The 26,608-nt window shown below is 44.6% G+C and overlaps 1 protein-coding gene across 1 annotated transcript; it reads right to left on the bottom strand.

The window, feature by feature from the left end:
- Positions 1-24,768, bottom strand: rhoj (ras homolog family member J). The gene is made up of 5 exons (XM_062551282.1): positions 24,104-24,768; positions 7,155-7,213; positions 3,225-3,389; positions 2,569-2,664; positions 1-2,317 (listed from the first exon to the last, which is right to left on the bottom strand). The coding sequence occupies exons 1-5, from the start codon at positions 24,306-24,308 to the stop codon at positions 2,171-2,173; spliced, it is 672 nt and encodes a 223-aa protein (XP_062407266.1). The 5' UTR covers positions 24,309-24,768; the 3' UTR covers positions 1-2,170.
- Positions 24,769-26,608: the final 1,840 nt, after the last annotated feature.

Here is a 26,608-nt window from a genome sequence, read left to right as displayed (position 1 = left end):
GTGTGTGTGTGTGTGTGTGTGTGTGTGTGTGTGTGTGTGAAAGTGTGTGTGTGTAAGTGTGGGTATGTGTGAGATGCTCTGTTTGTGGGGGCCGTGTGTCTAAGAATAGGTGAAATAAGCACTGGACGACATTCATTTACACTCCTCTCTGTCAGCGTGACTCGGAGGAAGCTCCCAGAAAGCTCCTCCAGTGAACAGACACAAGGTCACGGGGAAGTTCAGATTCTGCCCGGTGGACGTGTGCTCATATCCTTTGGAAAACGTGTAATTTGACACTTTCTGTGGAGTTCTGTAACCTCAGGAAACACTAAAAGCCCTCAGAGCTCGTGGGATGAGCAAGCCTCTTTGGGTGTGTCTTGCTTATCTTATCGTGTGTGTGTGGGGGAGAGGGTGTATGTCTCCGTTGATGAATCAAACACACTCATGTCTCTTTAACACTTGAGAATGTTCACATTAGTCATTTGGTAGCAGTCCTCAGGTACAGTATGTGCTGGGAGCGTTACAGTTTCTTGACGAAAGATGACATCCATTTTTTTCCCTTAATCCTTTCTCTTCCATTACGTTACAAATGACAATCTTCCTTCGCTGATACTGAAATCATCTCGGCACTCAAATCAGATATAAAGAACTGTACAGTGGAAGCACAAGATGCTTAGCTCGAGTTGTGTGTGTGTGCGTGTGTGCATGTGTGCGCATGTGTGTGTGTGTGTGTGTGTGTGTGTGTGTGTGCGTGTGTGCGCGTGTGTGTGTGTGTGTGTGTGTGTGTGCGTGCGTGCGTGTGTGCGTGTGTGCGCGTGTGTGTGTGTGCCTGCATGCGTGCGACTAAGAACAGTTCATCTGAAACGACCCACTTAAACACTGAACCATTTGATGAGAGTACCGTCTCAGATGCTCTCAGATGTCTCTTTTCATCCCTCTCTCTCTCTCTCTCTCTCTCTCTCACTCCCTCATTTCTTTCTCTCGCTCTCTTTGGCTCCTCCAGCTCTCCGCACGACTCCGCTCCGTAACGGCCTTATTGACGCCCCGGCCTGCCCCGCTCCCCTGGAGGATCCCGCCTTATTAACCGGCTCGGACTGCCAAGGCATTGACTCTGCAAAGAGCACTCTATCGATCCCTCGCCACGGAGAAGAAGAAGAAGAAGAAGAAGAGGGAGAAGAAGAAGGAGAGGAAGAAGAAAAAAAAACACCCATTTATGGTAGAGGATGGGGCAAGGGAGGGAGCGGTGTGCAGTAGCAGCAGTAGCAGCAGTGGAATGGATTTTCTCCATTTTCTCACACAGGCCTCGAGAAAAAAGTCTGTGCCGCACACACACGGAGGCTCAAGCGATCAAACAACTCCCCAAGTCTGGAGGAGAGAGAGAGACGACCGTTTGATTTCCAGGAGTGCAAAGGTCGGCCCTTCGACAAATGGAGGGCACAGAGGACTGGAGGGGTTGAGAAGGGGCTACAGTCCCGCCAATGAAGACTGTCTCTCTCCATGCAGGGTATTGTGAGGGCATTACTGTGTGCTTACTGTGCCTGTGAGAGAGTGCTGATGGGAGGAGAAGGCACTGACGTCCCCGGTATCCGGTGGTCACTGGACACTGGTGCTGCTGACGGAGCCGTTTTGCTCTGAGGTTGAAGGAGAGCAGAGCACAGACGAGTGTGTGTGTGTGTGTGTGTGTGCAGTCGGGGGTGGGGTCGTCGTCACTCCCTCTGGAGTGTACAGAGGTGAGTGTCGGCTCTTCAAATTGCCTGGATGCTAAGAGGGGTTTGCCTATCCTGAGAGGGAAGCTGCCGCTCATGGGATGACAAAGAGGGAGACAGCAAACTTTGATGATAGATAGATAGATAGATAGATAGATAGATAGATAGATAAAAAGAGAGAGAACCATGAGTAGATAGATAGATAGATAGATAAAAAGAGAAATAGAGCCATAAGTAGATGAGGAGACATAGATAGATAGATAGATAGATATAGATAGATAGATAGATAGATAGATATAGATAGATAGATAGATAGATAGATGAGGACTCCTCATACAATGGTGAAAGAGAAGCTCCCTGAGGATGCCTCATATAGTGGTGCAGAAGCTCCTGTGTGGATGGATGGATGGATGGTGGTGGTGGTGGTGGAGGTGGTGGTGGTGGTGGTTGAAGGAGAGAGGAGAGGTGAGCTCCCTGAAGACTCTTCATACTATGGTGCAGCAACTCCTGCAGGGCGTGCAGCCGGTCTTCTTCTTCTTTGGGCTGAAGATGGTCAGGATGGCCTCGTCGAACACCGTCTTCAGGCCCTTCTGAGTCAGCGCCGAACACTCCAGGTAACACTGGGCCCCGATCTGAGGAAGCCCCCCCCAAAAAAATAAAAAAACGAACATCAACGTCGACAACAACAACCGTTTGTGATTTTTGATAAACACATACAGTTCAGTTACTCCATTAGCTCTAGGTTTATACAGGTTAGAGATACCACAAAAATATATATACCAATACATACCACACCGTTTGTGATTGATGACAAAAATGTACATCAATTCTTCTAACTAATGCCCAAACTCCACTACCTTCGGGGTTATACCAGGTCACTCACCTCTCTGGCCAGTTTAAGGCCCTGCTCATAAGTCAGCGGCTTTTCCTTCATCTGAAGTAACCGGGACAGGGTTTTAGGGTCATCTCGAAGGTCAATCTAGATCAAAAGTGATCAGATCACAAGATCAGCTTATCTATAGAGATTGAGAACGTGACGTAAAACGCAACGCATTTTGGGAATAGGTGGCCCAAAATTAAGTTGTTTTACTGACGTGCGGGAACAACGAAGTGCAGTTGTCGAAATGCCGTTTACCTGCTGTGTTATAAAATTCAATAGAGTAACATGAAGCTTATCTTTTATAGTTTTCCAGCGTAGAAAAATAATAGTATACGTCATGTTTCAGAGGTGACAAAAAGGCGAGGAATGGCTTGGATAGCAGCACTAAGGAAGCGCGAGATTATAACTGTTTTTCACACAATTTTTTCACGCTTAGTTTTCATTATTATCATGCCAGATCATAGACCCAGACCCACTAGTTTACATGGGCTGGCATCAGGCGAGCCAAACCTACCCATAATTCTTTGTGTTTTGATGACTTTAGTCACATGTCTTAGCGATCTCTATAGGAACTGTGCTTGAGCTAAAACACCAGAGACATAAAATTCCTAAAACAAAAGCGGGAAATGGAGCTCTCGCTGATCCACGGCCGCACGCACCTGTGTCCCGATGAGGATGTAGGGGATGTGGGGCATGCAGGACTTGAGCTCTGGGACCCACTCCTCCTGGACGTTATGGTAGGAGGCCGGGTTGACCACGGAGAAACAGATGAGGAAGACGTCCGTGTTCGGGTAGGACAGTGGCCTCAGCTGGTTGTAGTCCTCCTACAGAACAAGCACGAGAATGGTGTGATGTTCAACCCTAGCAAAGCAAGTAAGAAATGAACCTGGTATGGCATTTTTGAAATTGCTTTTCACTTTCTAATTACGCATCTGTGATGTACAGTAGCTTAAGCCTACCTTACACTGACAGACTTTGACAAGATTTGGGAAAGATTCTTGAAAGATTGTAGTCTTTTGAGTAAAGCTTGAATGGCATTGGATAAAAGACTACAATCTTTCAAGAATCTTTCCCAAATCTTGTCAAAGTCTGTCAGTGTAAGGTAGGCTTTAGACTAACGTTAGGTTCATGGCATCACTCAAAAGTTGTGGTCAACCCTCCCACAAGCTACTTAACCCCAAACTAAATATGTATGAGATTCTCCAGTTTTAAAACTCACTGAGAATGGCCTAACAGCAACTGTTCATACTTCATATTTAGTCAGTAAATTATATGGTGGAGCATCGGCATAGCCTTACCACCTGTGAAGCAGTTGGGCCATATTTGATTCCCAGATATTGAGTCCATTGACACACATCTGCTAAATCCAGTTCAATGACTTTATATTTATTTTATTAGACAGCTTTAGCACGTCATAAGCTGTGCTTGATGTTTGCATCTGAGTACGGAATGTACTTTTATTACTGCATTGGCAAGTGCTTTAATTACAAGTTATTTTATTGCTGTAATAAGTACACTAACAAAAGGAGTCAATAGCACTGGGCAAGGAAGACATGTGGGCCGAGTGTTCTGAGATTACTGGCTTTTTAAATTGTCTTTTTTTAAGTATATTTTTTGGGCTTTTTGCCTTTATTTGTATAGGACAGTGGAGAGAGACAGGAAGTAAGCAGGAGAGAGAGATGGGGTGGGATTGGGAAATGACTGCAGGTTGGACTTGAACCTGGGTCCCCATGGGCACTCGGACCCGTATATGGCACGAGCGCTGTAGCCTGTTGTGCCACAGCGCCCCCACTACTGGCTTCTAAAGCAGTTGCTCTCACACGCAGTTAGCTTTTCTCTCACAATCAAGAGTTGGGAAGTTTGATGTACTGTATGCATCTACTGTAGGAATGAAGACACTGAAATCCGTGTGCCGTGTAATCCGTACAGATGTCTCCCTCATCTGTGATGTCGTCGGATCTTACAGGAGGGATTTTGTTGTTGTTGTTGTTGTTTAACTACCAGTCACAACCTTGAGCCGCCATATCTGCTTGTCCTCAGACAGAACGAGCGAAGAGGAGCCAAGATTAGCTCAGGTCCAGCATCCATAGTGAGTCAAGACACAGCTATGTCGGTGTTATTCTCTATACCATCTTATTCTTTACATACTTTATCCTACCCTGAAAAGCACTATATAAAACCTATGTATTATTATTATTATTATTATCAAGTGAAAAGGACACGTCTGTGGGCAAATGCATTTTATTTGGAGCGATCCCCTCAGTGAAGTCAGACTGTTGTGAGGCCTAATGTAATGTGTACCTTAATCATTTTCAGCCTGAGGTGTAGTCCCACAACATCATGGTCATGCATCTTGCATGTAATATTAAAGTAAAGCTTTTCAGCAAAGCTTAGCGGTGAGTAATCTGACATAAATAAATCACAGAAATGAAAGGATTGCACCTGTTTCTGACATGCCATAAATGAATGCCTCTGTGATTTGGACCCAGTTCCCAGTAGAGGGTCACATCAGAATGAATAGATCTTACTCTCTGTCTACATGGCAGGAAGACAAAGAAAAATCTATTGGACTGAGCTTGTGCAAACAGATGTTTGGGAACGGGGCCGGTGTTGTCTTGTTAGACTTCCCTTGTGTGTCTTTTTTGTTCTGCAGTCCACTGCAAGGAAGAGACAGTGCTGAATCATGGGATTTTTCTTTTTCTAAAAAAGGGGGAGGGGGGGGGGTGCAGGGAAAGGAGTTGGAGCCAGTAGAGGGTTGATCGATTGGTGGGCCAGCAGGCCAGCGACGGTTAATAACCCAGAAGGAGGTTAACTGCACAGACAGACCCATCTCTGCATTGGCAGAGTGCTGAGTGGTCACTCTTGGTACAGACGATTTATGGCGCGCAGACCAACCTGCCTTTGACTATACCCCCATCAGTATCCTTCTATGCTTTTTGGGGAGAACTGTTTGACTGTGAGATTACTACTACTTCCCACCGATGTGTTTCCTGTTTAAAACATGTGTTGCTCCCCAGGTGAAAGAGTGAGGCACAAAATAAAGACAAGCAAAGGAAAAATTAATACTTTCAGAGGGGAAGTAGTTCTAGAGAGAGAGAGAGAGAGAGAGAGGAAAGAAAGAGAGAGAAAGACATCTATACACTTCAGGGGTGTTACAGGGTAGAGGTTTCCCCTCTGTGTTTCTAATAATAAAAACAACTGCTGACAGAGCAGCTACCAGCCACAGGCCACATGAAAGCCTGCGTCTCTACCCCCTACCTTCTCTCTTTCCTTCAACCCATCTCTCTATCTCTGGGTCTCTATCACTTTCTCTTTCTCTCTCTCTAACCTCCATCTTTAACTCACCATCTCTCAGTCTCTCCACTTTACTCTCCATCCTCCAGCCGTAACCCATTCACCCCCCCCTCTCTCTCCACTCTATTCTTCCTCCTCTAGCCTTAACTCATCCACACATCTCTCTCTCTCTCTTTTCTCTTTTCTGTCTGACTCTCTCCCCACTACCTCCTCCTTAACCCATCCACTTATTTCTCTCTCTCTCTCTCTCTCTCTCTCACAGCCTACAGCCTCCTCCAACTTTAAAGCAACACCGTACATACTGTAATTTAATGCTGGAATTGAACATGTTTGCAATGGTGGAATTGACTAGTTTTGCTGCCATCTTCATAACGTAAGTAAACACAACAGCCATTCACACTAGTTGCCCATTATAAGCACTAAGTAGGTTCGTGGGTCTGTATGGATTATCCCATCGAAAGAAAAAAAAAGCTTTCACAGCAAGTCGCCAACAATATAGCCGAAAGACACTAGTTAGCATGCTGAGAAGCTTTTATCTGCATCAACAATTCTGCTGTTGGCCTTTTCAAAGTTTTGAATGTCCTTTTATGTAGTTAGTTAGCTTACCCTTTACTGTGAATTTAACAAACTCATTATCAATCACAGCGGATGGACACGAATCCAGTGACTCAAACTGTCCCCAAAGCGCTGACCCACACAAAAGCTCAATGCTATTGATTTTCTGGTGTCAAACATGGAAACACTCCTTAAAGACCGGTAGTACATTCTATGGTGCATGTCTCCCCACATTATTAGATGCTTTCAGTGAATCACGTCTACTGGATGGTTGTCTCTGGGATATGTTGTCTTGCTTGAACCTATGGCTTGATCAAGCATCTTAAAAACCCTCAACTGAGATATCCTAACCTATGAAGTCAGAGTAGGGGTGGCACACTGACCATTGTTAGCCAAACGGACACAGCACCACAATGGAGGCGTATGATGAACAAGCAGATGTCTAAATGTATGAGTTTTGACCTGATATAAAAATAATAGAGTAGCTTTACCAGCGAAAATATTTTGGCATGCAAACTTTAGAGCAACTTTCTGTTTCCAGTGTGCTTAGACAGTCAGACAACAACACATCCATTTATTAAATTGTTAAAATGTGCAGAACTCACACAGTGGTGTAGTGACACAACACAGTGGAGACTGGACTAACTTTATCAGTGTGTGTGTGTATGATACTGGTCCTACACGGTGACGAGATGTTTTGAGGCAGTGGCTGCTTGCATTATAGGCGGTAGAGTCTTTACCTGTCCTGCAGTATCATACAGTGCCAGCAGATGCTGCCTGCCCGACACAGTCACATTCACTGCAGGAGAGAGAGAGAGAGAGAGAGAGAGAGAGTGAGAGAGAGAGAGAGGGAGAAAAGGGAGAAAGTGTTAAAATGCTGCTCCCATAAGTTGGTGAAGTCAAACAGCATGGCGGTCCCCGGATACTGTGCTACAGTACAGTTATGTTCACAACACATGTGTACAGTTACAGTAACAATACTCAAGTCAAAACACACAAGTTCTTAGCTTACCGTTCTCACAGAAAAGAAAGTATTTTGGCCTCAATAGGGCGTAGACACACTCATGCATGACTCATGATTATAGATGGCTGAATAATGAAATAAAAAAACTGGTGAAGGCACTGTATCTGACCCCTGACTGGGCCTTTATCTGGAAAGAGCGGGATTCTAGCTTGGTGGAGGCTGACCAGCGTTACTAATGCTGATGCAACAGTAATCAGGACACCGGTCTACCAAAATCAAACACAATCACGCTAAATGCTAACGCTTGCTATTACGCCTCAATGTACTGTACTGACTGTGGATCAGGTGAGGCAACACCTGCGGCTAACACCTGAAGGCTAACTCTGCTCCATGCAACAAACAGTGTCTTCTTTGTAGTGGAATAACTGTTGACATAGTTGACACACAAATGCAAGACTACAGGGTTGAGTGTGTAGCCCCTTTCACATTCAGAAACGATACATTAGCGTTTAAGAAATAGCGGGTTCAGGGGATTTCGCAATGTGAAAGGTAGACGTGTTCTGGTCCCGGGGTTGTCTGAAGCCGGGTTCAGAGGCGAGTTATGGGAGGCGTTGCCTAGCAGCACGTCACACGCAATTTGGGAGTGAACAATGACGTTAAGCATGCCTTGGACCTCGGAGATAAACTGATAAACACAACTGTCATGCTAGTTCTACGTGGTTTAGCTTCCAAATGATGGCGGGCCACTTGTTATGTTATTTGAATGCCAAATGAGGTCCTTTTGTCTGTCGAAGTCATATTTCAGTGTGCTGAGTCCTGAACAACTTCTGCTCTGACAGTTAGCTCGTTGGCTAGAAGTTAGCTAGCATTAGGCAAACTTTCTGGCTGCTGGCAGCAGACGGTTTTGGTAACCTAGCAACAATAAACACTTGACCGAAGTGCTGAGAAAAGGAGGTTCAGGGCACTCTCAGCATAAAAACCGTGATTGTTGGACACACATATATCTATGGACACAGCAGCTAAAGTTATCCTAGTCTCTTGTGTGTTTCCTGTATTTTAACCTCCTGCCTGGCCAAATACGTCATCAGTCACACACCCCTAATAGCGGGGTTGACCTCTGTTCCTTTCATATTCAACACGGCTCGGCTCTGATACTACCCCCCGAGACGGGTTGGATTGCCGAGGCGGGTTGACTCCCCACCCCGTGTCGTCAATGTGAAAGGAACAGCCTTAACGTTAAATTCGGCTGATTTAGCGTTAAATTCGGTGAATGTGAAAGGGGCTTGTGTGTGTGAGTATGTAGTATGTGTGTGTGTGTGAGTGAGTGTGCAGTGTGTGTGTGTGTGTGTGCGTGTGTGTGTGTGTGTGTGTGTGAGTGTGTGTGTGTGTGTGTGTGTGCGTGTGTGTGTGAGTGTGTAGTGTGTTTGTTTGTGTGTGTGTGTGTGTGTGTGCGTGTGTGTGTGTGTGTGTGTGTGTGTGTGTGTGTGTGAGTGTGTGTGTGTGTGAGTGTGTGTGTGTGTGTGTGTGAGTGTGTGTGTGTGTGAGTGTGTGTGTGTGTGTGTGTGTGTGTGTGAGTGTGTGTGTGTGTGAGTGTGTAGTGTGTTTGTGTGTGTGTGTGTGTGTGTGTGTGTGTGTGTGTGTGTGTGTGTGCTAGTGATTCCGGAGGGCCTGTCTATTGTGCTAGCGTGTTGACGGAGCCCGAGAGGAAGCAGTTGAGAGGCAGCCCGGGCGGCTCCTTTGACCGGCCGTCTCGCTCTTCCGCCTCCTGCCGGGGAGAACACTGCCGCTGCGCACGTGCACAACACCGCCGCACGTAAACAGACCTCAGCTGCTTCCTGCCTTTGACTCGTACACACGTACACACACACACACACACACACACACACACACACACACACACACACTCTGAGCCAAGGCATCCAGCTGCAGTGCAGTCCCCCACCAGACCTCTCCACCATTCCATAAGGAGGCATATTACACTTACACTAATAGCCTTAGTGGGAAAGGTGCTAATATTTGGCTGTCTCTACTACACTCAGGCAATGACAGAAGAGGTCATTCCAGCAGTGTGAATGCAGACAAAAATGTTTACAATGCACAGAGCAGTGAAACGCAGACAACTGTCTGTTCCCTAAAGAGGCGCCTTGAACTTGAGAAGGGTCTTACATTTGGACTTGGCCTTGTGTGTTTAAGGGTATGGTATGTTCTAAGAAGTACACGTGCCGTTGTGTTATAGGATGTTTGGTTGCTTTTGTTACTGTACCTCCGCCAACGAGGTTATGTTTTCATCGGGGTTTGTTTGTTTAAGTCTGTCTGTTTGTTTGCTTGTTTGTTCACGAGATAACTCAAAAAGTTATGGATGTCTTTCGATTAAATTGTTAAATGACCCAAGGAAGAAACAATTACATTTTGGGAGTGATCCATATCACCGGCTGGATCCAGGAGGGGGTTGTGTTTTCGCTTGGTGGAGGTCTGCTCTCTGAGTGTTTTTCTAGTTTGTTTTTATTTTCATGTGGTTTTGTTAAGCATTTTACTCAGCCCTAATAAAGATGTACTGATTAATTGATTAATTGAAGATTATGAAGGTGATAAGTGTCACAGTTAACAAACAGTATCAGAGTCCAACAAGCACTCTGCTGTTGAGTTAGTAATGTGCTAGAACAATCCGCCAGTCTGGTCTATATCACACCCTATCACAACCTCCTCCCACTCCTCGTTCTTTTCACGTACACTTCAAGCACTGTAGTGTGTCTGAAAAATTAAACAATCCCTCACCTCCCCCCCTCCATCTTCCTGCTCCTCCTGTTTGGAGAGACCGCTGATGTCGCAGCTAATTTTAGCTTCAGTGTTAGCTTCTGCCAAGCATCACCGACTGTGAAACAAAGTTGATGGGGCGCCAAATGCCTGGGGCCAGACCCCGGAGGGGGGAGGGGTAGGATGGGGTGGGGTGGGGTGGGGTGGTGTGGGGTGGTGTGGGGGCACATGTCAGGCGTTTAGGGGCACGTCGGGTCTGAGGGTGCCCCCGCGGGGGTCGCGTTCTGTCTCCTAGCTGGTGGAGCCGGGCGGAGTCCGTGGTGACAGGCCAGGGGCAGAGGGACGGCATAGGGCCAGGGGACGGGTGTCATGTACGGCAGCTGCGGAGGGACACAAAAGCTTTTGCAATTTGTTCCGCCTCGAAAAATCTCCTCAGGAGAGAGAGAGAGAGAGAGAGAGAGATAGAACGAAGGAGAGGAAGAGAAGAAAAAGGGTGTGACACGGCCCCAGAGGGCAATGTCGCTAGGCTTCCTGTCGTAACCCATCAGCTGTTTCTGACAGGCTGCTTTTGCAAGCAAGTGCCTCCATTCTCCTCTTCTCTAGGGGAGGCTCAGCTAAATAAGGACGCCTCACATGAGCCGTTTACGCTGTCTCTATCTCTCTCTCGCTCCATCTACTCTCTCCTTCCTCCTAGAGAGCAGTAGACTCTCAAGCCTGTCTGGGCTCCACACCCTCTAGAGTTAAAGCAACAATATGCATTATTTAGCGTCTTTTAGAGGTATATGTTTTTTTGAAAGGAAACTAGTTTTTGTATCATTCTCAGTTGACTTTTGATTATATAATGTTCTTGTGAAGGAACTGCTGTTGCTGTGATGGATACTGCTATTCACACTAGCTTTGTGTCTACTTAGAATAGCTTTTACATTGCCGCCTAATACACTTTTATCTGGGCCCAGTGTACTGTTGGTGCGTGTTTGCCTTGTAAGCCTTGCTTTGTAAGTCAAGCCTGTTTACTTTCAGCTGAATAGCACAACAGTATGAGACAAACATAACTATTTACTTCTTTTGTTCTCCTGGCTTTCAGATGAGAGTCAGTGGTGGACTGGACTTGGCCTTGGGGTGTGTTCAAACTAGCAAACAAAGGCAAACATTTGTGCACATTTCAGAATTTTTGAACAGTTTTTCATTTGCTTTGAGTTCACTGAAAATTCTCTGTGAACACTGAACAACACACACACACAAAGTGGCCTGAAAAAAGCAGCTCTCCACAAACAAGCACGGACGTATGCCGGAGGGTTAGGCTACCGTCTTAAACAAACCATTTGAAATGTTTACACAAAAAAAACGTTCAAAGAAAACGCATCGTCTTCATCTCGTATCGAATTTGAACGCACCACTGATTTATGGCTATGGCTATGGCTATGGCTATGGCTATGGCTATGGTTATTTAGCAGACGCCTTTGTCCAAAGCGACATACAAATAAATAACAATACAAATTAAATTAACAGTGAACAATTACAAACTAGGGAGAATAGTAATATTATCAGTAGAACAATAATTTTAAGCACTAACCTAATGAGAAATAAAACAGTGAAATGAGAATAGCAATCAAATAAGTCACTCAGTTAATTATATATGATAATAATAACTAAAGCATGGTATGGCTAAATTTAAGGACAATAGCAAAATAAATTTCAAATTCTATCAATAGACAAATTATAACAAAACAATACTATTATACAAACCATAACACATCACAAACTCAAAGGACTAAGTGCATATTAAATAAATATGCCTTAAGACCCCTCTTAAAAGATCCAAAGCTGTTGCTGGAACGGAGAGCACTGGGCAACTCATTCCACCAACATGGAACCACTGAAGAATAGGATCTACAATTTGACCTAGCATGTATGGTTGGTCGACATAACAGACGCTCCTCAGAAGATCGCAATGGGCGGTTGGGAATGTACATCGTGATTAAAGAACTGAAGTAGCTGGGAGCAGATCCAGTCAGTGTCTTATAGGCCAGAGTGAGAGATTTAAATTTAATTCTGGCTACTATAGGGAGCCAGTGGAGAGTAACTAGGAGAGGGGTTACATGTGTCCTCTTTGGCTGATTGAAGACCAGTCGTGCTGCAGCATTCTGAATCAACTGTAGTGGTCTTAATACACAAGCAGGTAGGCCAGCTAACAGAGAATTACAGTATTTATGTATGATTTACCACTGGTTCTGAATCAGGGAGCTGTGGTGTGGCACGTGAGGGGGAGTCATGGGAAGGGTGAGGAGAGAGAACTCTGGAGATGTGGACAGACAAACAAACGGGGGGGGGGGGCTCGAGGTAGAGTAGAGTAGAGAGAGATAGAGAGAGAGAGAGAGACAGACAGAGAAGAGAGAAAGAAAGAGAGAGAGAGAAAGACGAGTGGATGGGTTAAGGCTATAGAGGTAGAGTAGAGTGGAGACTGGAGAGAGAGAGAGAAAGAGAGATAGACAGACAGAGACAGACAGAGAAGAGAGAAAGGAAGAGAGAGAGAGAGAAAGAGATAGACAGACAGAGACAGACAGAGAAGAGAGAAAGAAAGAGAGAGAGAGAAAGACATGTGGATGGGTTAAGGCTAGAGGAGGTAGAATAGAGTCGACAGAGACAGAGACAGGAAGAGAGTGGAAAGCACATATTTGCACATTGAGACAGTGACAAACAATTATGTCAAAAAGAAAGAGCGCAAGAGGCAGAGAGAGAGAGAGAGAGTGAGGGGGAAGAGAGAAAGAGAAAAAGAGAGAAGGGGAGAGGAAATGGGAGAGACGGAGACGGAGGAAAATCCCCTTCAGTCGTTCCTGATGGAGCGCAGCAGCGGAGGGAGGGAGGGGGCCCCCGAGAACTGTGCTGGACGCCCCCTCAGCTGTTACGTCCGGTCAGCTGCCGCCCACCATGGGGCCAAACCCCACACCCCCCACCCTACACACACACACACACACACACACACACACACACACACACACACACTTACACTAACACTATAACATCACCACCACCACCACCACAATAACACCACCGCCTCCACCAACACGACACTGCTATGCACTAGGCCTGAGGAGGAGAACTTGCAGAGGGTCTGCAACGCACCAACTCCTGACCTCCTCCTCATGAGGTCTTCTGTCTCCAACCAACACCAACCTCCACCACCACCACCACCACCACCACCACCACCACAGGGTGTTTGCACTGCAGTGTTTGAATTCTACACGCTTAAGTCGAGGCTTTCTCTCTCTGTGCTGCCTACCAACCCCACCAGGTTCACAAGAGCAACTGTGTGAAGGGCTGCAAATAGAGAGTGACAGTGCTCTAACTCCCGTCTAACTCCTCGTGCTAAAACCAGCGAGGCCCTCTCTCTCTCTCTCTCTCTCTCTCTCTCTGCCAACAACAACCACAACTGTGTACTGGACCTGGGAGAGGGATTTAGGGGGCCGTGTGTGTAACTCCAGACATCCTCGTGCTAAAACCAACCCTCCTCCAAGGCCTCTTCTTCACACGCTCTCTCTGAGGAGCAAGAGGCCTCAGACGCCCTCAAGGATCAAGCAGCTACTAGCTCTATCAACAGACACACACACACACACACACACACACACACACACACACACACACACACACACACACACACATCTACACACACACACACACACACACACACACACATAAACACACATACGTTAACCTTCATTAAAGGCAGCTTAAGTGAAAGAAAAACAAATCAACTGAAGTTAAGTCCATGGCGTCTTCGCCTGGTTTCAGCTCAAGCCAATGGAACACCCATGTTAGGTGCATAATTCTCCCAATTGCAAGTCATCAAAATGACTTAAAGCAACACTAAAGCACTTTTCCTCTGTCACACACATGCTTTGTTTATCCAGCAAATAACAATGTCCACAGACAAGGTAAAAAATGTTATGAAAGTATGATGTATTACGACATCGAAGCAAGTCAAATCTGTATTTTTCTATGTCTCATTCCATAGAACTGCAGATCCGCTACCCAATCTGGCAAACTTACTTAGTGCAATTATAGCCGATATGAGGGCCGCGAAGCGAATACAGAAGTGCTGGTCACCCTGTTATGAGTTGATGAACCACCAAAATAATTTTGGAAACATTAATTTAAGGTATAAAAAACTCTTTAATGTTGTTTTAAAGGCTGTTATATTATGGTAAAAGACATAAGATAGGATTCTTTTAAACTTGGTAACCTATGTACAGCAATACCACCTAGTAATTTGAATTAAAAGCAGCAGATGATATCAATAAAGCATAACTAACACTTAATAAAATATTGATGCTTGACAATGAGAATTGAGGGTTACAAGTTACTTGCTCTTAGCTATTCTAAGTATTGAGAGTTTACATTCTGTATAAAAACAGAAAGACAGTACACTTACTTAACTTTTGAATTGAATGCTTCTTTATGATTTATTTAATCAGAATGAAAGTCCCAATGGTCACACAGAAGCATATATTGAATCAGAGAATAATGGCCAACCAGCACATTTCCAGAGGCAATGTGTCACTCAAAAAAAAGCTTTATTCTAGTCTGTTCTCAGTCTCACATTCACTTGGGGTTTGCAAGAGTGGATAGCCATCCTCACTCTCTGGATTGCTTTTCATACCGTAGCACAACTACAAAAAGATTAATTAATCAATGTTATTAATCCCATACTTTTTTTTCACATCCAAGAGCTGAGGATGTCCATTGGGACCAGACGCACATTCTCAGATCAGATACTGCAGAGCAGACACACAAGCCCGAGGTGGGAGTAGCGTGATTACCACGATAACGCGTTCTAGATACAGATTAAATAAAACCCAATCGCCTAGACACACACTGCACAGGGGCACAGGCCGCATTAATTATACATGTTAAACAAATGAGATGCCTTACATGGTAAAGGGTTCCATACGACGAGGGAGCTCAGCTCATCTGAAAAACTCAAATTCATTTAATAACCCACTGCAATGCATCCAGAAGCAATCTCAACTTCTAATTACATGTTTTGTGTGTGTGTGTGTGTGTGTGTGTGTGTGTGTGTGTGTGTGTGTGTTCATGTGCTTGTATTTGTGTGTGTGTGTGTGTGTGTGTTCGTGTGTTTGTGTGTGTGAGTGTGTGTGCGCTTGTGTGAGACGTGCTTATGTAAAGAGACACCTTCAGGCCACTGTTGAAACCTGTGTAGACACGCAGAAGGGAGTGTAACTGCCAACCTGTTATCCACGTTTTTGTCTCTCTCTTTAAAACTTCCTGCAAGCTCTTTCTGCCGAAGCCTTCCTTTGTCTGAAGGGAAGCCACTGGGGTCGACCAGGAGAGAGCTAGGCCAAGAGACCAGGAAGTGAATGGATGGAGGTGAGAGATGCTGTGAGTCTGGCTAAATTGCCTCGTAAACGCCAGACAAATTCAACAGTCTCTGCAGGAACCATGTGTCTGCAAACTTAAATCTAATCGTTTCCATCCGTCCAAGCTATGGACTTCCAGACTAAGGAGACATTCTTTATGTGGACATGCCCTGCCGTTTACAAGGCTTCCCCAGTGGAATGGCAGCCGAGACCTGACCACAGAGAGTAATTCAGTGGATAGAGCTTCCTCTAGAGTCTCCTCTTTTACTAGTCAAAGAATAGAGGCATATCCTCCCTGCAGTGATACCAGAGGTATACACTAAAGGGCCATTCACACCAAGAATGATAACTATAAACACACATCGCTTGTGATATTTGTCATGATAACGACATGAAGAACGATATCGTTGGGGATCACTTTTAGACCGATTTTGAGAACGATAAAAAGCTAACAGCCCTGCAGTGATACCAGAGGTATACACCTACCTATAAACTCCTGACCGATTTGTTGTACAGTTTGAGCAGGTTCACGATGCCCGAGAGGACAGCGTCAAGCTCCCATCTGATCCGAGTGGAATCCTGGCATGTCAGAAATGTTTTGCTGTTTGTGAGCAGTTGTGTACAATGTGTGTCCACGAAATGTTTAGTGTAGAGTTACCACATTGTGTACAGTATGTGATGGAAATGGACGGTGTCTGCCTGGCTTGAAGCTGCTATCGTTTCCATAAAATGAGCATATTGTTGTCATACCCAACTGAAACACACACTCTCTGCCTGGCTTTATATCGCGTCCCTAAAATGTTTAGTGTAAGTCACAAAGTATGTTGTATGCGACTAAAACACAATGTCTAGCCAGCTTTAAGCTGCTATCTCAAGTAAAGGATGCTTGTGGATCTCTCTCTCTTCTCTTTGCCAGCCAGGGGTATACAATGGCAGTGCAAAGTACCTCATGTCCCACCTTCAGGGTGTGCAGAGAACATTGGCAGAACAGCCCACCTCAAGCTCCACTGGCAATAATCTCCAACTGCGAAACCCCAAAACCAATGGAGTGGAATTTAATTACAGGTTTAATATCAACTCCGAACCAAACAACCCCCCCCCCCCCCAGCCCAACACACACACACACACACACACACACACACACACACACACCCTCGCTTGTCTGTACCATAAGCTCAGACCCTGGCAATCAGGTAGCGCAATATCAGCTGCAGATTGGGTGATTTGCTCCGGTGGGCCGGGGAGCCATGCGAGACTATGACTCATTGCTGGGGTATTAACAGCCACTGCGTTGTGGTGCGGGAATGTCATCTGTTTGTTTTGGCCCGGGAGTTCTGATCCGGTGGGATTTAAGGACGGAAAGCACAGACTGACTTAACCCCCAGTGCCCCCATTCCCCATCCCATCCCCTTCAACTCTCTCCACCCACCATCCTCTTCCTCCAACAACAACCCCCCACAAACACATACAAATACACACATTCTCACCCAAACACCCACTCACGTATTTCCCCAAACCCCAGATACACATTTTCACGCATGCACACACACACACATACACAAACTTTCTCTCTCTCACACACACCACACTAATTCAAGAGGAAGAAATAGTGTACAGGAGGTCACGTTCTGGGACGGAAGGGAGTTCCACGCTGTTTAAAGTTCATGCCGTTGCTGTTCACCACGTAAACAAAAAGCCCATCAAACACAGAGACACCTATCAGGGAGGTTCAAAAAGATCAAAAACGCAGCAAGCACTTTAGAAAAAAAAATACCCTAAAATAATAATCCTTAATCGTAATAAAAACATTATAACTTTATAATATAAAGTCTATAACTTTTATATATCATATGATATTAAATTATATTAAAAAACACACTGGATGACAAGTGAAATCGGCTGAGAGTCACCAGTCCTTCCTGACTATGGTGGAGACAGGAAGGGACCACGCCTCATAAAATATGATGACATTCTCCTCATCTTCCTCCACCACAGCGGCAGGGAACTGCTCTGAAGAAAGAGGAATTAGCCCTGATGAAACGGTAACTGCCACTAAAATAGAACATGAACGAAAAAGTGAACTTCCACCTGCTACCCATGAGGGAGAGGGCATTAGTGGCAGCATGGAAAATGAAAAAATAAAAATGGAGGAAAGCCTGATTTCCACCAGATTTTTTTTTTTTAAAGAACTGTGCCATCAAGTCTAATTATTTTATATGATTCTGGATATTTTATTTGTCAAGTCGACGGGTACCCTTGAGTAGAATTAGGGGAGTGTATAAAGTATTTAACACTGATTGGGGTTTAGGTTGGTGGGATATCACTGGAAGTTGAACTGCAGCAGTCAGCATGGAACAGCATTGTTTTCCTTGGCTCTACCCTACCCTGGTGCCGCTTTGGTTTCAAATGTTGAAAGCCGCGTTTGTGACATCACCTTCCGGATCCCCGCAGTGAAAATGAGCTTCTCTGGAATTACACTGCAATGTCATACATGTATCTCACATATATGTCACACCTAATCAATTTAACATCCAAATAAGCAAATGAATGGCAGGTTTATTTCAATAATCGATTGACAGGGTCAAACCAAATGACAGGGTCAAACCAAAATGGACTGATTCATCTTTTCTGATTTTGCTTATCATTCAGAGGACCAAGATACTGACCAGTGCCATTATCACCACCACAACCACCGCCAAAAGGCCTACGCGACTTAAAGCCTTACATTCCAAAGCCCTCTTTACCACGCTATAAATTCAAGATGGCAGCCGTGATAAAAACTCTCTGCAACTGCCACTGCACTGTTTTTTCATTTAACACTAATACTAGTGGCCCCGCCACAGTCGTGGCCATTCAGCGCGGCACAAAGACTGTCCTGTACTCCTCGGCCGGGGCTCGAAGGCACTGTGGCACAATTCGCCCACTTTATTATGATGCTGGAGTCCAGGCCTTGTCCATCTGGGGGGGAGTCGGGAGGCGAGATGTGAATGGGCGCAATTGATTGGCCTGGCGGGGTTTTCATTCTGTCCCCCTGTTGTGCGAGCAAGAAGAATGCTTGCTTCTCTTCCTCCTTCACTCCCTCTCTCTCTCCCTCCCTGCTTCTCGCCTTCACTCCTTCCATCCCTCCCTCCCTCCCTCCCTCCCCTGCTTTCTCTCTGTGTGAGTGAGAGTTAGCCCAGTGTTTGTGTGAGAAAGGGAGTGTGTGTGTGTGTGTGTGTGTGTGTGTGTGTGAGTGAAGTAAAGATGCACGCATGCTTCTATTCAGCTGGTGAATGTGTGTGTGTGTGTGTCTCTGTGTGTAGGGTGAAGGTCACTGAATGGCCAATGAACCATCAACGGAAAACACACCTTTTTACTCACGCCTATTCTTACTCTGCACGCACACACAGAGAAAAGAGGGAGAGAGAGACAGAGGGAGAGAAGGAAGACATGAATGGAGGTTATGGATGAACGATTCTCTGACATCATCTACCTCGGCTGGGTACTACCAGCACTGTGGTGACAAACTTAAGCGAACCAACCTGCATCCAGAAATGATACAGTAATTTCCCGCATGTAAGCCGCATTGTGTACAGTATAAGCCGCAGGACAGTGCTTTATGCCAGTTAAAAGAAACAAAACCATATTAACACCATATTAACTGCCCCCCCTGTATTAACCTCACAGCTGAAGATATTTTGCAAAATCAATGTATAAGCCTCGGCTAATAGTCGGGAAATTACGGGTATTCAAGAAAACAAACACAAGCTACAAGAAAGAACACACAAACACAAACCTCTTTGACAGACTTTTAGATCAATGGTGGTGTCCCATGAACTAAACAGAACTAAGCAGAAATCTATTACATATCTGCTGATGAAGTCTATGGTCATGTGTTTTTACCTCCGCCAAGGAGGTTATGCTTTCATCGGGGTTTGTTTGTTTGTCTGTCTGTCTGTCTGTCTGTTTGTTAGTTTGTTTGTTTGTTCGCAAGATAACTCAAAAAGTTATGGATAGATTTCGATGACATTTTCAGGGAAGGTCTGAAATGACCCAAGGAAGAAACATTTAAATTTTGGGAGTGATCTGTATCACCGTTTCGCTTGGCAGAGGTCTGCGCTCTCTGAGTGCTTTTCCAGTTTTATATATATATATTGGTGAGCAACTTTGTGACAGAGAGTGAGTCCGACTTTGAGACGCAGGCACATCTGTTTTCCAGCGCAGCGTAGACGCACCGATTACAGCCAGTCCCGGGGGGTGCTGTTTTCCTGGAGAGCCCCGCTTGCTGCACCCCATGGGAGACCAGCTCACTGAGCAACTGCCTTTACTCAACTCCGCTCAGCTGCGGATATACTCACAACCCCCCCCCCCACACACACACACACACACACACCATCACCTGATTCATTTCTCCTTCTGGACTCTCTCTCTCTCTCTCTCTCTCTCTCTCCCTCTTCCTGTCCATCCATCTTCCGTCTTACTCCTTCACTCTCTCTCACGCTCTCTTTTTCTTTCACTCTCTCCCTTTTTCTGACACACGGGAAAGTATCTATTCCTGATCAGCACCATCATTCCTGAACTCTTATTCTCCCGTCTCTCTCTCTCTCTCTCTCTCTCTCTCTCTCTCTCCTCTCTTGTTCTCTATCCATGATCCAACTCATATTGGATCAGAGTTCTCTCCCTCTATTTCTGGCGCTCTCTCTCTTCCAAGGTGACTGTTTCCATCCCTGATCAATTCAAACAAATCCTCTCTGGTCTCTTTCTCTTCATCCCTCTCTCCCTCTCTCTCATTCTTCCTGTCCAGCTAGCTCAAGCTCTTTATCTCTGCTCCACCTCTATCTCTCTATCTTCAGGAATCATCCCATCATCATTCCTTTTGTATCTTTTTCTCTTTCTTTCTTTCTTTCTCTCTCTGCCTGTTCAGTGACACTGTCTTTACCCCTCGTCCACCTGAATCATTCCTCTCTCTGGTTTCTTACATTCTTTATCACTCTCCATCCCTCTCTCTCCATCCCTCTCTCTCTCCACCCCCTCTCCCAGAGAAAGTCTCTCATCCTCATTACTTAGTGACTCATACATGACTAATAAAACAATTCCAGAGTGACTGGTTGTAAGAATCCCACATCCCGGACACATCAGTGTCTTTCTATCCAGAGGGTCGAGGTTAACCAAGGGAAAAAAACATGCCCACTTCAGTCTTGACTCGAATCATCTTGGTTACCTGAATCATGCAAGAGCTTTAAGTTCACCCTAGTCTACTTTCCTACTCTAGTTCTGATAAACATGCCAAATACCATAAACATAAACACTATAAGGGGAACAGTTCTTATACCATTCTTCATGACATCCTATTCTGAGAGAACATACAGTATGTTGATGTCTTCTGAAATGAATGGCACACTTGGTCTAAGTTCACCATCTTCATACAGTCGACAGTCACACTTGGACCAGGCTAGTTCTGGAAACAACAACGCTCTGCTTTTGAGCTGGGAATGGGACATTCTGAGGGTGTGTGTGTGTGTGTGGGGGCATGTGTGTGTGGTGGGGACGAGACTGTTTACTTCATTGGCGCACTCTGCGTAAACATTACTGATTTGATCTCATGGGTTGTTAGGCCATTAGGCGTCATCAAAGAATTTCACATCAATTTCAAGATAGCATTAAAGGCTGTTTAGAAAAAAAGAATCTTTAAGAAGTGTTAACAGGCAAACATACTGTACACGTTTGTAATTCTATACTTTTAATGCAGCTGCTATGGCAATGGCCGAATTGGCTATTTTTGGGAATTGTTGCGCCTGCATATGAGAAATTCTTTATTCAATCTGACAGAAGGCGTGACCTATTTTTTTCTGGATAGCAGAATATATATATATATAAAAAAAAACTCAGTTTAAGAGTTTTTTTCTGATATTTTCTTTTCTGGATGGTTGAGTAAGGGGGATTAGATGGATGGAAACTGAGCAGGAGTCCTGTTATTTTGAAGACCTTTCCAGAACACATCTTCCATCGTGCAAACCCAGATCCAAAAATGATGTCACCCTTTCCAGGGGTGATATTCCAGTCAACCACTGCCAGACAACAGTAAAATATATCACTATTCCCATGATTACAGTATTCCACATCAGGTCTTGCACTGCTTTAGTTGATTCAGTTCATTACAATAAAAATGGCCATGTTTACTATAATACTGTAAAGATCAAACATCTTCTTTCCTTATTCTGATCAATAAGGCAACTATTCAAAATGACAAAATAATGCTTTAGTTCGGGACTTTAAGTCTGTAAAGAGGCATTTAGGCTATATGTGGCTATGTTCACATGTAATGTGCTTGTACCCACATTAGTACTTACATCACTGCGAGTAAAGTCTGACATGCTTCCAATTTATGCCACCATTTGATTTTCGACAGATTTCACAGTCGGTGACTAAATTTCGGAATGAAATCAGGGGAGTCGGAATCGGGAGTTTTGCTGGAGTCGTGGCACGCTCCCTCAACTAGAGTGTTTAGTGTATGGATGCCAATCTCAGTGAGAGTCAGTCTTTTTCTTGTCTTGGCATTACGACGATATCAAATATGTCTGATATTATCCTGCCTTTTAGTCGTGGCTCATGCAAATAGTGACGTGAACAGTAAAAAAAACCCCAACAAAAACAACAACAGTAAGGGGCAAAGTAGGCGATAGCCTTTATGATTATTTGTTAATTTGTTTCTTATAAATCATTAATTATATATATATAATTATTAGTAGGCTATCCCACGGCAGAACAACTCTATATCGGTTAGGGATGTCACACGTGATGAAACAACACTGCAGACATACAACAATATGACTTTGATATAGGCTATCGTTTGAGTTAGATTTCTAATAATTCAGAGGAATCTAGTTGCAATCTTGTAAACAGAGGCCCTGCTATATCCCAAGTCGTTGCAAAATCAGTCTGTGACTACTAGTCTTTGACCTGAAAGCTCTATGACTTGTCTTAAGATGTGAGAGAGTTTGAGACTGTAGTCTCAAAGTCTTCTGGTTTTAAAGGTGCCATTACTTGACTTCTAGTCCATAAAAGCAAACCACACGCGTGTAACCTGATACCCACTGTATCAGTACGACCAGTCGAATCCCCTCTGTGCCTCTGATGGGGTCTTTATGAGGTAAGAACTTGTGCACCTGTTTGTAGGGGTGCTACATTCAGACAGACCCTGTTCTAGTTATCTTTTTGCTGAGAGCGGTGCAGCACTTAAGAGTTATAATAATAATAATAATAATAATAATACATTTTATTTGAAAGCGCCTTTCAAAACACTCAAGGACACTGTACAACATTAAAACAGAGGAAACAACAGTAAAAACAATGAGCAAGGCATACACACACACACACACACACACAAAATAAAATAAAATATAGCGCTAAAATATGGTGTCATCTTTCTGCTGAATCACTTCATCTCACATTTCCGGGCTCGTTAGAGATCTCCCATTCAAACTCCGTCTTGAGAGGGGGATTTTGGAATTGACCTCAGCTCAACTATGCAATTACAAACTGACCCTTAACAGATTCAGACCATTCATGTGATGCCGACCAGGGGCTTTCCCCCTCATAGAGACAAAGCTTTTGTACTCATTTTGAATCATTTTCTAGGGGTTGATTTTTACCCAGAGGGTTTTTAGTGCCATGGTCAATGTTTTGGATAAGGTGTGAATGTGTGTGTGTGTGTGTGTGTGTGTGTGTGTGTGTGTGTGTGTGTGTGTGTGTGTGTGTGTGTGTGTGTGTGTGTGTGAATGTACACAAAAATTCATGTCAGACTGAATAGGAATTACTTTAGCATATTGAGATAAACCATCAATTGAGTGTTTAAGCTGAGCTTATCTTTGTGATAGCACTTTGTTTCTGCTCAGACATCAGAACTAGTCTGCAATGGATCCAGTTGTACAATAGAGGTGCATCTGTATCCATGTCTCCATAAATACATAGGTTGTTGCATTAGTCCTTGGTCAAATGTAAATGTCATAATTCAATTCACAAATTACTGAAGGACAACCACCTGACCCCACCCCATCCGACCAACACACACGTGTGTGCATACAAGCATACATGCATGCATGCAGGCACGCGCGCGCACACACACACACACACACACACACACACACACACACATTCACACCTTATCCAAAACATTGACCATGGCACTAAAAACCCTCTGGGTAAAAATCAACCCCTAGAAAATGATTCACAATCATTTGTTACTGTTACGTATCAGACAATGTATGTGTCATGTGTCAGGCATATCAACAGGTTGCCTAACTGCTGAATTGAAACCTGTAGCATGATTAGACGAGGCTCCCTCTAATATTTGCGTTTTCATTCATCCTGAATAGGGACCACGCTTCACTTCGCGACAAGGACACAGAACCTCTGTCGGCTGTTTACCAGGCCGTAGTCCTCGGCCTGGCAGTTGCTCATCTCCTCTTTCAGTCGTCTATTCTTGGGTCTAGCCTGGCCCCTGACTTTCGAATTCTCGCTTGTGGCAGACCACTCTCCGTTATTTAAAATCCCCTTTTAAAAACACCTATCCTGGCTCGCGCTCTCGCAGATGCCAATCAAAACCACGTCCCCTTACCTGCATAATGATCGAACACGGTCGGCACATATTCCTCTGGGAAAGCATCGTTCGCGTAGCTCATCAGCAAACAGGTTTTGCCCACAGCACCGTCGCCCACCACCACGCACTTTAACATCTTTTTTACGGTGTGTCCAATACTGTCATTTTTACCCCCATCTTCAGTCAGGGCTGTGGCATTCTGCCTAATCCGGCGGGTAGGCATGGCAAATGAAAAATCCACACACGTCTGCTTTCACTGCAAGTTGTATATTCGGTGGACACGCTGCGCAGAATCCCTTGCGCAAACGGATCATATACAACTTTGCTAGTTCGCTTCTGAAGGTCCCGTGTTGTTATCACAAGTGTCGTGATAACAGGTCGTTATATTTATTGCCACACCCTTACTGTGTAGAATAAGAGGACCCGAGTTGTTGGCCCACACCTCTGTAGCTCGCAGGAGCGACCGACTGAGGATTCACGAAATCAGTTGGTCAGCCGCGCAGACACCATCCGGTCACGATATAGATCCCAACTCCGAGCACACGAACATTTTGACCGGCTTTTGTGGGCCTGCCTCTCTCCTCTAAATTCTTCAGATTCGCGCTCCCTGGTCCTCCTCGCGGGGTTTGCTATGCCTGTGTCAGGAAATCATGGGTTTCCTTGCGAATTCCATATTAGGTAGGAGTGGGTTGGGAACAATAGGAGCTCTGTCCTTAAACTCAACAAGGGAACTTTAGCAGAACCGTAGGGGAGGGAGGGCTCGCAGGCAGAGGAGGGGGAAGTTAATCCATACTCCCCAACACCGCTTCCCAAACCAATAGAATTTGAATGACGACACTGGAAGTGGATATCCCTGGTGCTTGGGACAGGGGGTGCGATTAACCTACGCCAACGTCTAGTAAATCTGCGGAGCGCAGTCGTAAAGCCTGCTGGAGTCCCTCATTTTATCAGTCTTTGTCCATATCTGCCGAGTGCTTTTGCAGCTGCTGAAATTACACACTCATGCCGACACGTGTTGGGGGCGTCTCTCTCTCTCTCTCTCTCTCTCTCTCTCTCTCTCTCTCTCCCAAGTTGTATGGCATTAGTTGATTTAGCTGACTGATATTGAAGATGCAAAAGACAACTGCTGTAAATTGATATAATATAAAGTTTGTTGCAGAGAGTAATCAGCAAGGGATATATCACACGTGATGGATATAGCACACTAAAATAGTTCATTAACCCCGTAAAATAACATTAGATGTCTATGTAAATCTTATTTAGGATCAATATTTTTGTTATGTTTTATTTATCTAACCTTTATTTTGCCAGGAAGGTCCCAATGAAACACAATATCTCTTCTGCCAAGGAGTCCTTATCGAGACAGTTCATTTAGAAAGACAAATGGGCAACATGGGACGTGGACACAGTCCAAAGACACCAATAACACACTTTAAAATAGCCTATATTTAAGGAGGGTAAGGAGCTCAAGTCGCGCGAGTGTTGAGGTTCCAGGTAGCCTAGGTGGTGCAAAGGATGAAAAGGCGGATTTCCCCAGTTTTGTTCGTGACATTGAAGAGCGCAAGAGTTTTAGGGCGAAATGACAGAAGACTGCAAAATATAACATTTAAACATTTAATTAAGGCCTTTGCTATAAAGATTAAAATATGAATTGTTCTTCTTAAATGCAACGAAGTCCATTGAACCTTTCCATACAATATACAGTGATGTTCTAGAAGGTGCACCTGTTACAAACCACATGGCAGAGTGATAAACAACATCCATTTTCTTAGGGAGGCAGAGAGGCATGCATACATATATGATGTCACACCATAATCGAATAGCCTACTGGTGGAAAAGTACACTGGACCAGTGTTTTTCTTGCAGTAACAGGAAAGCAATTCTTTAAACGGAAATAAAAACTCAACTTTCTTACTTTATTTATTTTTAAAACGACCATCTCTGTGGACTTCAAAGTATAATTTGACATCAAGCCAGATGCCGAGGTATTTATGGGAGGTATAGCCTACCCTCGCTAGATGAGTGCCATCTAGTGACAGTGTTGTGCGGTCAGAGCGTGGCCGTGTGCCCTTGACTGAAGACTTAAACCCACCCATGACAAAAAATATATCTCTCTGAGTCATAGACTGTATATATCTATACAGTCTATGCTCTGAGTCATCACTGAGTTTAATTTCTATTAAGTAAGTCGAGTTTTTATTACACTATGTTTTTTTAATACGTTAAACTTCCCCCACATGAAAGATGGTAGCCTTTGCCAAAACACTTGCTGTGTAATCAATGCAACCATCCATATTCACGTGTCACTTTCACCAGATGTAGTGATGATGATACATGTACAGCTTTCAGCTTCAGTTGAGTTGTCCAGTTTCTACCATTTTCAGCATGTCACCGTGGAGTGAGAAAGTCTGCCCAAGCCTCTTTAGTGTTTAGACTAATTGGCTAAAGTATTTCAACACGGATCAAACGTGGCGCATCTGTAGAATACTTTTGTCAAGAATTCTGTGATAATTCCCCACCTAA

Source organism: Sardina pilchardus, chromosome 12 (assembly GCF_963854185.1).
Source record: "Sardina pilchardus chromosome 12, fSarPil1.1, whole genome shotgun sequence".
NCBI classification, from domain to species: Eukaryota; Metazoa; Chordata; class Actinopteri; order Clupeiformes; family Clupeidae; genus Sardina; species Sardina pilchardus.
This window is presented reverse-complemented; position numbering and strand designations above follow the sequence as displayed.

Bases quoted from the DNA above. Each gene is read 5' to 3' on its own strand.
- rhoj (XM_062551282.1), bottom strand. From the start codon at position 24,308: ATGCCTACCCGCCGGATTAGGCAGAATGCCACAGCCCTGACTGAAGAT. The intron at 3,390-7,154 runs GTAAAGACTCTA...CTTGTTCTGTAG, and splicing joins TGTATGATACTGCAGGACAG to GAGGACTACAACCAGCTGAG. The intron at 2,665-3,224 runs GTGCGTGCGGCC...CTTTTGATCTAG, and splicing joins ACATCCTCATCGGGACACAG to ATTGACCTTCGAGATGACCC.